Below are 18,285 nucleotides of genomic sequence, written 5' to 3'. Positions count from 1 at the left end.
ATGTTAATTATTTACAAGACATTAATTACTGATGTTTTGCTACACACATATTTATAATACAACATATAAACTTTCCAGCTTAAGCAGGTTTTCTATATGTAGCAGATTGAAACAAGAAAATGGTTATCATTACTTCAAAATGTAAAGGTTCTTTTTATTTTTACCAAACATAACATCAATTGAAATGACGAGAAATAAAAGAAAAAATAGACAGAAAAGAAACTACTCATGTGCAGTATTCTCAATCGAAAAAAGTGTGCGCGCCAAGCACTCATATTTTAAGTGAAACGTTTTAGTGTTTTCTCACACTTTAAATGTAGACTTTTAGATATCATCATTATCATCAGTGGCGGATTACCAATAGACCCTAGTCGTCTATCGCCGCCTACAGTCTCGTCCTCTCAAGGGTCCTCAAAAATTACATAGCCAAAAGATAATATCTCTAAAAATTTAGTGAACCTCCAAAACAAAATTTCTCCTAGGGCCTCAGAGAATCATAATTCGCTACTGGTCATCATATAGGGTCATTTAATTGCAAAAATTCGATATCGATAGTCTGGTGATCTCAGAGTTTGCCTGTCAATTAACGATGAAAACTTAACATTTTTGATAATGCGCTCTCATTTAAACACGTCAACACATCAGGAAAACGGAGTAATCTTCCCATTGTTTTAAAACGAAATTGCACTTAGGTCAAGAACACACTTGCATAACATATGACGCAAGTGGCGTGCCGTGACATTTGATGATAGGGAAACTAATTCCATAACAATTTTAATTGCCAATAAAAATAAACAGTTTATTTATTTTAATTCTAAAATAGATAATTGACACGAAACAAAGATACAAAAACTTTTTATTACGTTGTTTTACTAAGGGATACGATTCTATAACTTAGACTCCATTCTGTTTAGTTGCATAACGATAAACCCTAATCCAAGCTTTATACCTATTACTACAGTATTTAGAATAAGATATCTAGATACTATTTCAAGTACTATTTTAATAGAGTAAAAATAACGTATTAGCTGTATTCTTATTTCTAGAGCATAGAATGCACATTACATGTTCTAAGTGTAAATATATAAGTACTGTATTACTGTATTTCTGTTCTATTCTAAGAACCATGCTAAATTTAAAAAATATTTCGAATAGGTCTACATGCCTCATTTTTTAAATCCTTTATATTAGGCCTATATATGTTCTAATTTGTATGCCATGCTTGTTCTAAGACAAGGTATACAAATTAGATTTATAGGCTAAACAGAATAAAATTTACGCATTCTATTTTATAGATAACATAATATAATACTTTAAAATCGACGGAATAAATCAGTAATAAATAGTTTAAAGTAAACTGGATCGAATTAATTAGTATTTTTATTAACGGTTTACTAAAGTTTGCAAAATATTAACTAAGAATATCTTCAATTTCCTCACATCAACATATTTAAAAATATTAATTTTGGTGGTTTAAACGATGTTTATATTTTATTTGTTTGTACGCAAATTGTTATTTTAGTAATAATTTCGAAGTTGATGTTTGATAGTTGTTAATGAGACGGCAAAACCGAATTAAAACTGGTTGTAGCCTAGCTGTAAACTATAATATATAACAGACCCTTCCCCTTCACTAATAAGTAACTTAGAAGTGTGAAAAGTTATATTGATAGTTTGTTTAGTAAATGTGTAAATGTGATCTTGGTAGGAAGTTATAAATTATATAAAACAAAGTTTGTTCATAATATTTATTATTTTATTTATAGAAATAAGAAAATACCAGGCCCGTCTACTTCTTTATTAAGTTTGGTAAGTGGTGAATTTAATTTTCAAAAAATACCAAAGAATAGTATAGTTAACACGAGTTATCTTCAACAGTTTCGTTATGCCAAAGCATTCGACAAGTTACTTATGGCGATTGGATCGATATTTGCTGTTATCCACGGAGCCGCTTGGCCACTTTTGGCCATTGTTTTTGGAAGCATGACAAACACTTTCATTCAACAAACGCAAATAGGATTCATCGACAGCCAATTCGAAAGTTATACAACTTCGATGTACCAAAATTCGAGCGTATCACTTTCTAATTATAATTCCAGCTCTGTGAGAAATCTTCAACAATCCGATCCATACAATGGTGTTACAAGGGAAGAATTCGAAGACTACATGACTACGTACGCACTGTATTATGTCTTTATTGGAATAGGTGTATTTGTCACTTCTTACATGCAGGTTCGTGTGTATTTTATATATAATGCGTAATTAAATTAGTGAAGATTCGAACATTGTTTTAATGTGTTTTAGGTGATGACTTGGATGTGGGCGTGCGAGAGGCAAGTATACAGATTGAGGCAGGAGTTTTTCTACGAGGTATTGAGAAAGGAGATTGCTTGGTTCGATTGTCATCAAACCGGAGAACTTTCCATGAAATTAAATGAGTAAGACTTTAATTTTATCGCCAAAATTCTTAGTGGCAATGAAAAGTACTTGAGTTAAGATATTTTTAAATAAAATTTTTGATTTTTAGTGATCTTGAACGTGTTCGAGAGGGTATTGGAGATAAATTCAGCATGTTTATTGAATTTTCGTCTACTTTTGTTGCCGGGTTTATCGTTGGATTTGTCAAGAGTTGGGAATTGACTTTAGTCATTATGTCAATGACCCCCCTTCTTGCATTATCCTCTGCCTTTCTTGGAAAGGTAAATAATTCTAACAACTTTAATGTTTTTAAGTCATTTGATAATAGGAATGATATGCATAATAGTCAGTTTTATTCTGCCCACAATGGATTATTTTGTTAGCACTCAAATTGACAAGAATCTCTAAATTATTGAAAGTAATACAGAAAAATATTTAATAGACTTTTATGTACAGGAAAAAAATGAATAAATGGCGTAAAACTATATTTTGATCAATTTTAGATGATAGCTACGTCGGCATCTAGAGAGCAACAGAAGTATGCCGTAGCGGGAAGCATTGCTGAAGAGGTATTGAGCAGCATAAAAACAGTGATTGCTTTCTGTGGTCAAAAGTTTGAAGTTGAAAGGTAAGAAAAAACAATTATATGAAAATCGTAATTCGATTTTAAAATATTCATTATAATAATAATGGATTCAGATATACTGCTGCTCTACAAGAAGGAAAAAATGTTGCTATTCGAAAATACTTCTTCATGGCCATTGGAATTGGATTCACATTTCTTGTCCTTTACTGTTCATATGCTTTGGCATTCTGGTTTGTATTTCTTTAAATATAATGAAATTATTACTAAAGAAAAAATCCCATTTTTAATCTATCTCAGAAGTTAGAATTCTCAATTCAAAGCTTGAATATTTTAACAGGTACGGATCCAGTTTAATTTTGAATAAAAATCTAGATGCTGGTGCAGTTTTTACTGTAAATATTGTATTTTCTTATAAATTTTATATTAAATTATTATATAAAACATTGAATTCTGATTCTGTTTCAGGTATTTTTTGCAGTTATGGTCGGTTCTTTTTCGTTAGGGAATGCCATTCCTCACTTAACTGCCGTGGCCACTGCTAAAGGATCAGCTGCTACCGTTTATGATATTATTGATACGGTACTGTACATTATATTTTACTCTTATTTTCTTTATTCTAAATGGAATACACAACGATATCTGTGATCATAATTAAATTATCATTGCAGAAACCTCTGATAGATGCCTATTCTACCGAAGGAATCAAATTACAAGATTTCAAAGCCGATATACAGTTCAAAAATGTAGTTTTCAATTATCCTATCAGGAAATCAGTGAAAGTAAGACAATTTAAATCACTTAAATTTAGTTTATTTATTAAAAAGTTTGAAATAAATTTATTAAACAGGTTCTGAGAAATTTTTCGTTATCCATTCAAGAAGGACAAACGATCGCATTATGTGGACCAAGTGGTAGTGGAAAATCCACTGTAGTAAGCTTGTTACTCAGATTTTATGATCCTATAATTGGACAGGTATGTTAATTTGAAATTTTTAATTAAAAAAACATAAAGCTGATTTAATTAGTACAACTCTTGAAATCCTTAATTAACGAATCAAGTTTTCTATACTTTAGATAGAAATCGATGGGCACAATTTGAAAGATCTGAATGTTAATTGGCTTCGACATATTGTGGGTGTAGTTAGTCAGGAACCTGTATTGTTCGGTTGCACCATCGCCGAAAATATCCGATATGGACGACCTGATGTCACTTTTCACGAAATTGTAGCAGCAGCTAAGATGGCAAATGTTCATAATTTTATCGTGTCCCTGCCAGATGTAATTATTCAAATTTTTTAAACATATTTGAAAATTAAAGGTGTATTTTACATAAATTTTATATTTGTATAATTTCATAATCATTAATTAAGTCATTGGTGTGTAGAAAAGATATTTGTAAGCTAATTTCATTTTATATCATAACTTGTATTGTTAATTTATACATATTAAATACCCTGTGGGTAAATTATTTCGTTCTATTTAGAAGTTTTGTTAACTAATTTTGAAGAAATTGATTAATAATTTAGTGAGATTCTCTTATTTAATGTAGTAGAATTTATTAATTAAGTTGACAGGCTTCTGTTAGCTAAGAAAAACTTAATTAATTAAATATTTCTGTTGATTAACTTGAAAAGTTTTATTCATTAAAATTGAGTTTTTATTAACTTGATAGAATTCTATTAATTAACTTGGGTAGCTTTCACTAATTTACTTGCCTTATTGAATACCTGTCAATTAAATTTAATTGTAATTAAGATGAGTAGATAAAAATAGTGAGATTAAACTCGGTATAACGATAATCTAACAATAATTTTGGTTGGAAGAATCAATGATCTTGATAAGAAATATTACTGTTGCAATACGAATAATATTTTAATACGAAAAATAAGATGAAGTTTGTTATAACAAAAATAAATAATTATATCTTAAAATTTTATAAAGACTTACGACACATTAGTGGGTGAACGTGGTGCTCAACTATCAGGAGGACAGAAACAGAGAATAGCAATTGCTCGTGCCTTAGTTCGAGATCCAAAAATCTTACTTCTTGACGAAGCTACTTCGGCTCTAGATGCAGAAAGCGAAGCCATTGTTCAACAAGCTCTAGATAATGTAAGTAGAAAAACTTAGGTTATAGGCTTATGCCACATTGGAAGATGATGAACTGATTAGATGCCAAATTAATTCGAATTTTAGGCTTGTTCCGGTCGAACCACAATAATAATAGCTCATCGTTTATCTACTATAAAAAATGCTGATATAATATGTGCCATCGAAAATGGACAAATTATGGAAAAAGGTACGCACGAAGAATTGATGGATAAAGAAGGTCTCTATTACCAATTAGTTACAAATCAGATGATGATGGACGAAACTGGATATTCAACAACTGAGGAACCAAGTAAATACTTTTCAAGTAATTTTGTTTTTAAATTTTTCACATTTTATGATATTTAATTCAATTACAGGTTATGTAGAAAAATCATTAACTAAATCAGGTAGGAAGTACAGTCTTCATAGACCCTTATCAGAGAAGGATCGCCATCTTAATCGTCTAATGAGCGAAGTAGAAAATGTACGAATATTTTGTTTAAAAACTTTTTATTTGTTAATTTTATTCTTAATATTTTTAAAATAATGTCTCTAGGAAGATATTCAGATGCCTTCAGGGTGGGAAATTGTAAAAATCTGCAGTAAAGAATGGAAAGAAATATTTATGGGTACAATATGTTCGATCATAGTTGGAGCAGTAATGCCAACTTTCGCTGTGTTTTACAGTGAAATTTTTTCTGTGAGTATAGTAATTTGTATACATAAAACAGAAAAATTGTTACGTGATCTTTAATTCTTTCAAAATACAGACCTTTACTCTGGAGGGTGAGGAATTGATATCAGCAGCGTTTTTCTGGTCCATGATGTTTATTGTTTTGGCAGTCATATCTTTTATTGGATACTGTTTCAGAGTTTGTACTTGGTTATTTTATTTCTGATTACTGAAACAGAGTATTTGTTAAATATGAAAAACATTTTGAAATTTTTCAGACCATCGGATTCGCTTATTCTGGGGAACATCTCACTATGAGACTCCGCCAAAATGCATTCAATAATATTCTAAGACAACATGCTGGATGGTTTGATGATGAAAAGCATACCTCTGGTAAACTAGCAACACGACTGGCTACAGACGTTCCTATGGTGAAAAGTGTAAGTGTGCATTGATACTTATTTCCAGAACTTTGCTACCATAGCTGTTTTAATAATAGAATTAAACACAGNCGTTTTATATGAATTCCATGTTGTACGAGTCACTTAGATTTTACAAATATGTGTGCCGGGCTGTGAACGGCTCATGTATTTGTAAAATCTAAGTGACTTGTACAACATGGAATTCATATAAAATGGAATAATCAACAATGTTACAGGGGGGGTCAACTGTATTTTTAATTTATTTAATTTAAAATATATGCTCTCCAACTCAAATTAGCAGTGGCTTGCACCTGTACATCATACATTTCCTTTAACAATACAGTCATGACAGTCATCTATCTAACACCTTTCAGAAAAAATTTTTTAATTGAAGTAACATGACTTCTGGTTTGCATCAAAGCTCATATATAGTTAATTTGGGCTCCTGCCCCTAAAGTTTTCATATCTGGTCTTGTCTTTCATCTATCTATCTCTGTTCTTAACCTTAAGAACAGACAGACAAATGGACGTACGACAATAGAAATTTATAGGTCTACAATTTTTCCAAATTGAGGCCCAATGAACTATACATCCAGCCCAATTTTGTTATTAAGAACAAATCATAAATTTCATATTTGTCTCAATCAACAATGTGTACTTCTGGATCAAATAAATCTACAGTGGACTTGGAATTACAGAATAATTGAGATGAGAAACATTTCCTTATATCAAACTATCCATAAAGAAGTAAAAAACGTTAGATCTTTACAATAGTAAAATAATATCTTATTACACAACAATCTGGCTGATAGGAATATTATAAAATTATGGCATCATTCTACCTATAACAGATATAGCTGCATACATTAAAATTTTATATCATTAATAATTTGACAATTGATTAATTTTCGAAAGTTGGTTCTAGAAAAAATTGTTATGTCATAAAATATCTGTCTTATAATAAAATTTTAAGTAAATTTATGAATGTGTGAGAATCTGGAGTTGGGAGATTATTTTTTGACAAATTTATTTAAACTGTTATAATTTTTATAAAGATTTTATCTATCTAAAAGGAAACTTCATTTTTCTGCCAGATGAGGACAGTCAGTTCCACCCAAAATGATAGCTAGAGTGTGATGTCTCTATCCATGAGACCATCTGACTTCTGTCAAGCATTGGAAGCATGGAAGGCAGTTTCCAATATTTTGATTGAATAGAATTCGGTATAAAAGGTGAGAGGTCATCTTCGAATCTGCTCTTGCTAAGGTTCATAGCTAATGCTCTCATCTGTCTTCCAGTTCTTCATTTTGGCTTGTCCCAGGAGCTCTTGTCAAGCATTGGAAGCATGGAAGGCAATTTCCAATATTTTGATTGAATAGAATTCGGTATAAAAGGTGAGAGGTCACCTTCGAATCTGCTCTTGCTAAGGTTCATAGCTAATGCTCTCATCCGTCTTCCAGTTCTTCATTTTGGCTTGTCCCAGGAGCTCTTGGCTCTCCACCTCAGGACTATTATGTATGAACTCAGGTAATATAATATTGCTATGTAAACTCTCTTGTCAGAATAGATTTACTAGATTAGGATTTGAAGCCCTTCTTCATATAATTGTTGAACCTAACCATTTTATCCTTATTACAATTTATGATCTATAGTACATATACAGTGTATATGTATATATATGTATGTATGTATATATACTGTAGATCTTGTATAAATAAACATATAGACATATTCCTAATTTGTCATATTTGGATTTGATTTATGTCTAACTCTATTGTAATCGCCCATGTAATCAACAAAATCCATGTAACTCATGTAATTCAGATATGTCATTTAGTGTTCAAACTAAACCCTCCTAAAATTCTGGTCACGTTTTCTAAATATATCTTTTTCCACTCAAAAGACAAGTAGAATTGCAAGTTAAGACAGAAAAGAAATTATCTTAACTGGTGTCAGGACTCTTGAGAAGGATTTCTCTGATCTTTCTTTTACTTTACCATCCCATCCTGAATGTGGAACTTCAGGATGTGGATGTAAAAAGGTAAACTAGGGATGTGATATCCAGGGACTCCAGGGTAACCCAGGAGTCCCTGGATACCAAAGGAGTATGTTTAATTCATAAATAATTTTATATGTGTATATCATATTGGATTAATTGAACTACTAGATAAATAAAATTCTTGTCTGATGAAATGGATATGCATCTTCTACTCATATACTGTTTCAAATAATATAATTCCTTCATAAAGAATAGTTTGTGTCCTTAATTTGTTTTTAAATATTTTTTGCCTAATTGGACCTTTTTTTTAAATCAGGACATTATGTAAAGCACATAAAACATTTTTATAAAAATAGCCTATAAATTTGTGCCAAAATTTTACCTTTATACCCAATGAAGTAAAACAAAAAAATGTTTGAAATGCACTCAAGAGTAATAGAGAGAGAAATGGAAAAACCTAGAAGTTTTTTTCCTTCCTTGCTGTATAGAACTGATTGTGATAAATTACTTTACTGTACATCCACCTCTCATTTTCCACATCATTGGAGAAAGCATCCAATTAAATCAAACAACAACCACTCTTATTTAAGTTCAAGTTACTGATCATTTACTAAAATGAATAATAAGTTATGGCATTGATTAAGGCTGAAAATGATTATATGTTATTAGCGTTATGTTAAGGCCAATAGAACAAAAAGACAACTCAAAAATGCCTACTATAGTCTTTCCTAGAATAAAAATGCAGCTGATATTCATTAGTCACTGATTATTTCAAAATCAGAGACCAGCTCAGAATGGTTTTGGCAATATATTAGCAACATCTTCCTAGCTAATACTATCCTCAACCTTTCAGAGAACTGGCTCACATAATCCAGTTCTCTGCAAAAGTGGCACAGAAAGTCCAAACAAAACTCATCTTTTATATTTAACTCTTAAATAAAGTAAAGCCTACTGTGCTGCCTCTTCAACTAACAAAAATCAATTGTGTTCTCACAGTTGAGCATATGCATTTCTAAGTATTTCTTTAACTTGTCCTTATAAAATTGTCTTTTCTTATTACATTTGAAACAACATTAACAGTGGTGTGTTTGATATTTCATATAAAGAAAAGACAAGGTGTTGAAATGTGATGAGTTTGTCTTCAAAACTATTAGAAGCATAACTCAGCAAGTTTTCTTTAGAAATGAGTCTCCCAAAATTAAATCCACTCTTCATGAAATAAATAACAATCCCAATTTACAAATAGTGCAAAGTTGACAATTTAAGTCAACTTTGCATCATTTATTAAAAATAACTGGATTACTGTTTGATTGTCAAAATCAATATTGCAAAAGTCATCCAAAATGATCATTTAAACATTATTACTTGAAAACTATCTGTCAATATTATAAGTATAAAGAAAAGAAGAATATTTACTATTTGGATGAAACATTTATTAATGTGATCATATAGTTTTCAATTGCTGGAAGATAGTACTGTAAAATATTATCAAGATACATAACTTCATGGGTTATCAACTGGATTAAAAAACAAAGTGATTGTGGAAAATGCTTAAGCTGCATCCATACAGGCAATGAAAATCTCTCCTACTTTTGCATCAAAAATAGCAATTGTGATTTTCTCCAGAAATTGAAAGGTTGTAACATTGAAACTTTAAAGAATGGTTTGAAACATTTATTGCACTCAATAATGTGGTTCTGCTATTGTTATAGATAATGCAAGGATATCACAGCATTTGCTCTGAATATCTACCCACAAATTTGTGACTGTGTGACTGAGAGAGATCATGATACCAATAACAACAGGAAATGTAAGAGAAAATGAAAATAGAGCAGAAATATTTGAGTTATCATGTCATTGACATGACTAAAGGAGCAGAAAACACACTATATTACATCTATCAACATATCATGCAGAAGTTAAACCTGATTGAGTTTGCCTGGGGTCAGGTCAAATATTACATTGTACATCCCAATAAAACTTTCAAGTAAGATGATGTCAGAATTTTATTTGAAGATGGTATAAATGCTGCTCATCAATCCACATATGCCTCATTTGTCAATCATGTTAAAAATAATAATAATAATTTGAAAATTTGACTTTTCTTCCAAAGACACTTTGTAGATCTATTAATCATTAATATAGACACACCAGACTCTGGGAATTCTGAATGGAACTGAACAAAATTAAAAAATGATATTTAATAACTGAAGATACAGAAAATTTTTTATTTGTTAAAGTGTTGTCAAATAATTAGAAACTTTGTTTTATTCTATCTGTTAAATATCATATTAATAAATTAAAATGAAAGGCAAACTGTTATTATTATTTGNATCATTGTTTTTCACATGTATAGAAATTTGTAATAAAATAAATAATGCGGTTATAATAAAATATCAGTTTTAAGTAATTCAAAGTACGTTAAAATATGAAAATAATCGCACAATAAGTATTTATATTTTAGAAAATACAAGGGAAGCGGCGCTTCCACAGCTTCCATGGAATGCATACAATTGATATGGCGTAAATATGGATGGAAAGAAAACAAAATAAGTATTTTCTGAAGTTCTGTGAAAACTAAATACAAAATTGAACAGAGCAAGTTACTTTTTTCTGCGTTGAAAAATTTATATTGAAGTGCTTAAGAGAGAACTATAAGAGAGGTCTTTCATGATTAAGGTTGTCCCGATACTGCTGATACCGATACCGATGCTGTACCGATACTTTCCTTCGATACTTTTAGACCGATAACAGTACTTTTGTGGTATTCATGACATTCTCTCTACTCATGAGGTTTTATCTGGAACAGAAATATGGGAGAGTCTTCTTTGGTATGTGTACGAACCAAAAGATGTTTAATCTAAATTTGTTGAGAAATTTAATCTACTGTACAGTACATGTTCAAGATTTTTTATTAAATTTTACTAGTATTAGGCTAAATACGTTATTTAATAAACTTATACAATTCAAATGATCTCTTTTTTTTATTAGGGAAATGCATTTTGTATTAAATTGTCGTTTTCCTACTTTTATCTATGACAGGGGTAGCGAACCTATGGCACGAGTGCCAAAAGTGGTACGTCGGAGCAATTTACTGACACTTAACGTATTATACGACTTCGGTTCATCATCTATCTTATTCAATCATCCTTTCGGTTTATCACCCGATCATCCTTTTTCAATCAGCTTATTTACATTTACTCTAATTAAAGCATATTCATTTGATTTATTTAACATAGTTATTGGAAGTTCAGAACTTTGGCACGCATAAACATTTTTAAAGGTAAGTACGCTTACTATATTGCACACCGACTCAAAAAGGTTCGCCATCTCCGATCTATGACAAGCAAATGGGCGGTAAGGAAGATGGCCCAGACGCGGGAGGACAAGGGAGAGAGGACTGACTTTTCCATATTGATTGTACCAAAATATGGTCAGTTTAGTTTACAGGGAAGAGTTCGTTTGTTTCTGATGATTGCTGACGATGAGAAACGAAATGTCTTTGATGATGTAAGATTGCATTCATCGTTTGTTGTTCTTCCATCATAAAATTGTCTGAAAACAATTCTAGTGTATTTGCGAATGCTTTTAACTTACAACCTGATGTCATAATTAGGGGAGAGCATACTTTGATTTATGACTGATGATGGGAGAGGGGATCAAGAAAGGGTCAATTTTTGCTGATGTAATATTTGAATGCTAATAACATCAGTTATAAGTGCATTATCCATCTTTTCTACTTATATCAACTTCAGTTTTTTTTTTTTATCTATTCATACCAAAAAACTTCAATTTTTTGATAATTTACAATTCGAAGTTAATATTCTTTCTCCTCAAATCTCATCTTAATAATCATATAGAATTTGTCTGCATATCATCCTATATGCTTAAATATCCACAAAGAATTTGGGTCTAGGAGAATTCGAATTCGTATTTTCTTAATACTTTGTATTTCTATAATGTATTTTTTTGAAAATAATTATATTACGTCCTGGATTTTTATATTTTTTTCTTTACAATTTGGGTTTAATTTAAACAGGAATATCGAAATACTTCATATTATACATGTATAAAGCATTTCAATATTTGTTTACCGAAATTAAGTTATGATAAGATTTAATGATTAATATATTTTATTAATTACAAAGTTTATACTCAACAATTTCATGACATTTTATGCATATTGATTAGGCATCATTAATTGCAGTTGAATATTACAAAGGATCACTCTTTTCAACAGCAATTTAACCATTTTATATATTCAGTTATCCAGTATGAATGAGAAAAATGCCATTCCAATTAATCCATTACCATTTAAATCCTGTATCTAGCAAATAGAACAGGTAAATTTTTACACACACAACTCATAGTCACTCCTAATAAACTGGATATTTCAGTAAAGTATAATTTACCTTTCCCTGTTGGTCAATAGCCAGCAAAGCAGATGAGTTAGTGATTAATGACAATTATTTTCTGCATGTGTGTTAATGCATTTAGATAACCATGAGCCCGGCCATTGTATCATATAATAATAAGTGAATGATAAGATAATTTTATTATTGTTTTGTATAACATTTTCATACTTATTTTTCATTATTTTGGCAGAAAATCAATGCCAATTGTTTTACTACTATTTAAAATAAGTTTTGGGCAGATATGCATCTTTAAAAAATTTATATTTTTTATCATCATAGAAATGACAACATCAATTTTAAGAACATAAATGCCTCCTGATATGTAATTTCCAATCTTATCCTGATATTAACTTACATTCATTCATAAATATTTTTATTTCACTCAAAATTTTGTTTTCATATATATCAACAAATACTTACAGTATTATGACTACATTGATGTGTATCAGATGATGATAAGTCATAAGATATAAAATGCACATATTTAATTCTTCACTATCTGTTTTATGCTTGATATGGGATCACTGCATATTTGTTTCCTGTATTTCTGGATAGTCAGATGGTTTTTTAGGCATATTTTTTATGGCTAGATGATGCACTTCCTTTTAGCAACCTTCCCTCTAGCTGAGTCCAAACTGCTTCATTTCATTTTAGTCATCTAACAGGATGACTAAAATGTTTAGTGAGGAAATGTTGTTGTCCATATTTTACAATTTAATTCTATCATTAAAAATTAATCTTATTTGTACTTTCGAATAAGTTTTGATTGAATGTTTCTAAAGTTTTGATGGAAATTTACTCATTCTTAAAAAATTGCAAACTATTTGTATACAGCTCATTTGAATTTATTTTAAAAACAATGGTAAAACCATGATATGAAATTATAAAAAATTCCATGAAAAATCTTTAAGATTTGAATTTTATTTTTATTTACATTATATTTATTGTATTCAAAACTTTCTTTTTGATTTTCAGTTTGAAAAAACAAACTTAAATAATTTAACTGTCTTCAAATGGCGGGAGTCCAAATATTTCTGGACGAAAGTCCAACATGGAATTTAAAACAACGGTGGCTTTTTCAAAAACGCTCGGATCCACTCGGGGATCTGGAATCATGACCACCTGCATTCCTGCTGCCACGGCTGCTTCAACTCCAATAGGAGAGTCTTCAAATACCAGCACCTAATGTGAATAAAACATTTTTAATATAAATTATTAATATAGTGCATCACACAACAAATGAAAATTACAATTGTATTAATTAATAATATGCATAATCAGAAATATTTTTTACATTACACACACATCACATTAAGTATTGGTGTTAACCAATACTTAATATGATGTGTGTTCTTAATCTTTGTGGACTACATACATAATTTATATACACAATAAAATACTTATTGAAATCATTTGAAATTACTATCTCAAACTGTCAAACTGTCTTGCTTTTGTACCAAGGAATAAACAATAGTGCTTTATCATCAAGTATTAGCTTTTATTTGACCATTTTGCTCAAAGAAGACTGAGTTGTGATAATGTTAGGATCTCTTAATATTAAAATTGAGCAACACTAGAAAGTATTGGCATATAACTTGTCATATTAAGTAATTGCATTTCAATTTAAAAGCCTCAATCAAGAATAGTCCTAAAAATATGATCTGGAGATTAGATGCGATCTCAAAAAATATAATATCCATTTCCAAAATCAATGAACATTTTTGCAATTCTAAATAGCTTTGTCTAAAATTATATTTTAATGGAAAATCTTATGTTTCATTAATTAAAAAAAAAGCAATTACTATGTGTGAACTTATTTCTCTATAAAAAATTATTATACTCAAGTGAATAGGATGCTAAAACAGGTTAGTTATTGCAACCTATATACAGGTATACCTCGTCTTACATCAGTAATTGGTTCTAGGAGAGACGACTTAAGTTGAAAAATGACATAAGTCAAATTTACTTGTCTTGGAATTTACTTGTCACTAGGCTAAACCACAAATAGCCATTCCCAGTGCTGTATTTTATTTATAAATGCATTTTAATATATGGTTAATAAGAATCTATTTTAAGCTTACAAACAAATAAATTTTAGTTTTTAATACAGTACAGAAAAAAGTCATCTAAATTTACAAATTCACGTACAGTATGTACGATACATACTTGTAAATGTACATGTTTACAATTTGGCGATGTTTACAGTACATCGCAGACTCTTTATTGTGAACGTGGTTTGCTCTAAGATATTATAAAATAAGATGATTTTGTAAGGTTAAATAACAAATACAGTTATTAAAATTATCTTGTGACAGTAGAAAATAAACTAATTTATATTAAATTTACCAATATCGAGTGGAGCTGACAACGACACCAAATGGTAGATATTGGAGCTACCATGGAAAACACCAATAGTGAGCACTTAAAGATCGCTAAATAAGACAACAACACAGAAACACAGATGTTTTCATGTTTCGTTCTCTAGTATTTATGATGATTATATTAACATTTACTGTAAATGTACATATTTTAATAGCATTTTATGTGCTTTAACGCTTTTCTAGTGATATTATGACCTCAATATTTGTGGCAGACAGACGTAAAGTCGAATAAAATGACTTAAACTTGATTTTTATTTTTCCATATATTTTTTGACAAACGACGTATAATCGAGAACAATATAACTCGAAATGACGTCACTCAAGGTATACCTGTATTCATTATAATTTCTCTCATTAATTGTACTAATTGATTTATTGATAATATACTAATAAACAGTGCAACAAGCAATTATTTATTGTGACATTGTCACAATATCAGACTGCAATTTTTAATCATACAGTCGATCCCCCTATAACACTGTTGATTATTCCATTTTATATGAATTCCATGTTGTACGAGTCACTTAGATTTTACAAATACGTGTGCCGGGCTGTGAACGGCTCATGTATTTGTAAAATCTAAGTGACTTGTACAACATGGAATTCATATAAAATGGAATAATCAACAATGTTACAGGGGGGGGTCAACTGTATTTTTAATTTATTTAATTTAAAATATATGCTCTCCAACTCAAATTAGCAGTGGCTTGCACCTGTACATCATACATTTCCTTTAACAATACAGTCATGACAGTCATCTATCTAACACCTTTCAGAAAAAATTTTTTAATTGAAGTAACATGACTTCTGGTTTGCATCAAAGCTCATATATAGTTAATTTGGGCTCCTGCCCCTAAAGTTTTCATATCTGGTCTTGTCTTTCATCTATCTATCTCTGTTCTTAACCTTAAGAACAGACAGACAAATGGACGTACGACAATAGAAATTTATAGGTCTACAATTTTTCCAAATTGAGGCCCAATGAACTATACATCCAGCCCAATTTTGTTATTAAGAACAAATCATAAATTTCATATTTGTCTCAATCAACAATGTGTACTTCTGGATCAAATAAATCTACAGTGGACTTGGAATTACAGAATAATTGAGATGAGAAACATTTCCTTATATCAAACTATCCATAAAGAAGTAAAAAACGTTAGATCTTTACAATAGTAAAATAATATCTTATTACACAACAATCTGGCTGATAGGAATATTATAAAATTATGGCATCATTCTACCTATAACAGATATAGCTGCATACATTAAAATTTTATATCATTAATAATTTGACAATTGATTAATTTTCGAAAGTTGGTTCTAGAAAAAATTGTTATGTCATAAAATATCTGTCTTATAATAAAATTTTAAGTAAATTTATGAATGTGTGAGAATCTGGAGTTGGGAGATTATTTTTTGACAAATTTATTTAAACTGTTATAATTTTTATAAAGATTTTATCTATCTAAAAGGAAACTTCATTTTTCTGCCAGATGAGGACAGTCAGTTCCACCCAAAATGATAGCTAGAGTGTGATGTCTCTATCCATGAGACCATCTGACTTCTGTCAAGCATTGGAAGCATGGAAGGCAGTTTCCAATATTTTGATTGAATAGAATTCGGTATAAAAGGTGAGAGGTCACCTTCGAATCTGCTCTTGCTAAGGTTCATAGCTAATGCTCTCATCCGTCTTCCAGTTCTTCATTTTGGCTTGTCCCAGGAGCTCTTGGCTCTCCACCTCAGGACTATTATGTATGAACTCAGGTAATATAATATTGCTATGTAAACTCTCTTGTCAGAATAGATTTACTAGATTAGGATTTGAAGCCCTTCTTCATATAATTGTTGAACCTAACCATTTTATCCTTATTATAATTTATGATCTATAGTACATATACAGTGTATATGTATATATATGTATGTATGTATATATACTGTAGATCTTGTATAAATAAACATATAGACATATTCCTAATTTGTCATATTTGGATTTGATTTATGTCTAACTCTATTGTAATCGCCCATGTAATCAACAAAATCCATGTAACTCATGTAATTCAGATATGTCATTTAGTGTTCAAACTAAACCCTCCTAAAATTCTGGTCACGTTTTCTAAATATATCTTTTTCCACTCAAAAGACAAGTAGAATTGCAAGTTAAGACAGAAAAGAAATTATCCTAACTGGTGTCAGGACTCTTGAGAAGGATTTCTCTGATCTTTCTTTTACTTTACCATCCCATCCTGAATGTGGAACTTCAGGATGTGGATGTAAAAAGGTAAACTAGGGATGTGATATCCAGGGACTCCAGGGTAACCCAGGAGTCCCTGGATACCAAAGGAGTATGTTTAATTCATAAATAATTTTATATGTGTATATCATATTGGATTAATTGAACTACTAGATAAATAAAATTCTTGTCTGATGAAATGGATATGCATCTTCTACTCATATACTGTTTCAAATAATATAATTCCTTCATAAAGAATAGTTTGTGTCCTTAATTTGTTTTTAAATATTTTTTGCCTAATTGGACCTTTTTTTTAAATCAGGACATTATGTAAAGCACATAAAACATTTTTATAAAAATAGCCTATAAATTTGTGCCAAAATTTTACCTTTATACCCAATGAAGTAAAACAAAAAAATGTTTGAAATGCACTCAAGAGTAATAGAGAGAGAAATGGAAAAAACCTAGAAGTTTTTTTCCTTCCTTGCTGTATAGAACTGATTGTGATAAATTACTTTACTGTACATCCACCTCTCATTTTCCACATCATTGGAGAAAGCATCCAATTAAATCAAACAACAACCACTCTTATTTAAGTTCAAGTTACTAATCATTTACTAAAATGAATAATAAGTTATGGCATTGATTAAGGCTGAAAATGATTATATGTTATTAGCGTTATGTTAAGGCCAATAGAACAAAAAGACAACTCAAAAATGCCTACTATAGTCTTTCCTAGAATAAAAATGCAGCTGATATTCATTAGTCACTAATTATTTCAAAATCAGAGACCAGCTCAGAATGGTTTTGGCAATATATTAGCAACATCTTCCTAGCTAATACTATCCTCAACCTTTCAGAGAACTGGCTCACATAATCCAGTTCTCTGCAAAAGTGGCACAGAAAGTCCAAACAAAACTCATCTTTTATATTTAACTCTTAAATAAAGTAAAGCCTACTGTGCTGCCTCTTCAACTAACAAAAATCAATTGTGTTCTCACAGTTGAGCATATGCATTTCTAAGTATTTCTTTAACTTGTCCTTATAAAATTGTCTTTTCTTATTAC

The 18,285-nt window shown here is 30.1% G+C and overlaps 2 protein-coding genes across 2 annotated transcripts in view; one reads left to right on the top strand and one right to left on the bottom strand.

The window, feature by feature from the left end:
- The window catches only part of LOC111621568, a 30,912-nt gene extending 24,689 nt beyond the window's left edge, over positions 1-6,223 (top strand). The window contains 17 exon segments of the mRNA XM_023363750.1: positions 1,759-1,809; positions 1,879-2,232; positions 2,305-2,438; positions 2,528-2,699; positions 2,922-3,046; positions 3,118-3,234; positions 3,342-3,396; positions 3,470-3,583; positions 3,673-3,783; positions 3,852-3,977; positions 4,079-4,282; positions 4,946-5,116; positions 5,201-5,405; positions 5,473-5,579; positions 5,652-5,795; positions 5,866-5,967; positions 6,047-6,223. Coding sequence (XP_023219518.1) covers positions 1,759-1,809; positions 1,879-2,232; positions 2,305-2,438; positions 2,528-2,699; positions 2,922-3,046; positions 3,118-3,234; positions 3,342-3,396; positions 3,470-3,583; positions 3,673-3,783; positions 3,852-3,977; positions 4,079-4,282; positions 4,946-5,116; positions 5,201-5,405; positions 5,473-5,579; positions 5,652-5,795; positions 5,866-5,967; positions 6,047-6,223 — 2,469 coding nt within the window.
- A 7,286-nt stretch (positions 6,224-13,509) lies between these two features.
- LOC111621556 (pseudouridine-5'-phosphatase-like) overlaps positions 13,510-18,285 on the bottom strand; it is a 23,222-nt gene continuing 18,446 nt past the window's right edge. Inside the window, exon 5 of the mRNA XM_023363728.1 lies at positions 13,510-13,786. Within this exon, the coding sequence (XP_023219496.1) occupies positions 13,604-13,786 (183 nt within the window). The 3' untranslated portion in view covers positions 13,510-13,603. The remainder of the gene's footprint in view (positions 13,787-18,285) is intronic.

Source organism: Centruroides sculpturatus, unplaced genomic scaffold, assembly GCF_000671375.1.
Source record: "Centruroides sculpturatus isolate CEXI.00-Female unplaced genomic scaffold, Cexi_2.0 scaffold299, whole genome shotgun sequence".
Lineage (NCBI taxonomy): Eukaryota > Metazoa > Arthropoda > Arachnida > Scorpiones > Buthidae > Centruroides > Centruroides sculpturatus.
The sequence above is the reverse complement of the archived record's forward strand: the minus strand, read 5'-3'. Positions and strand labels throughout refer to the sequence as shown.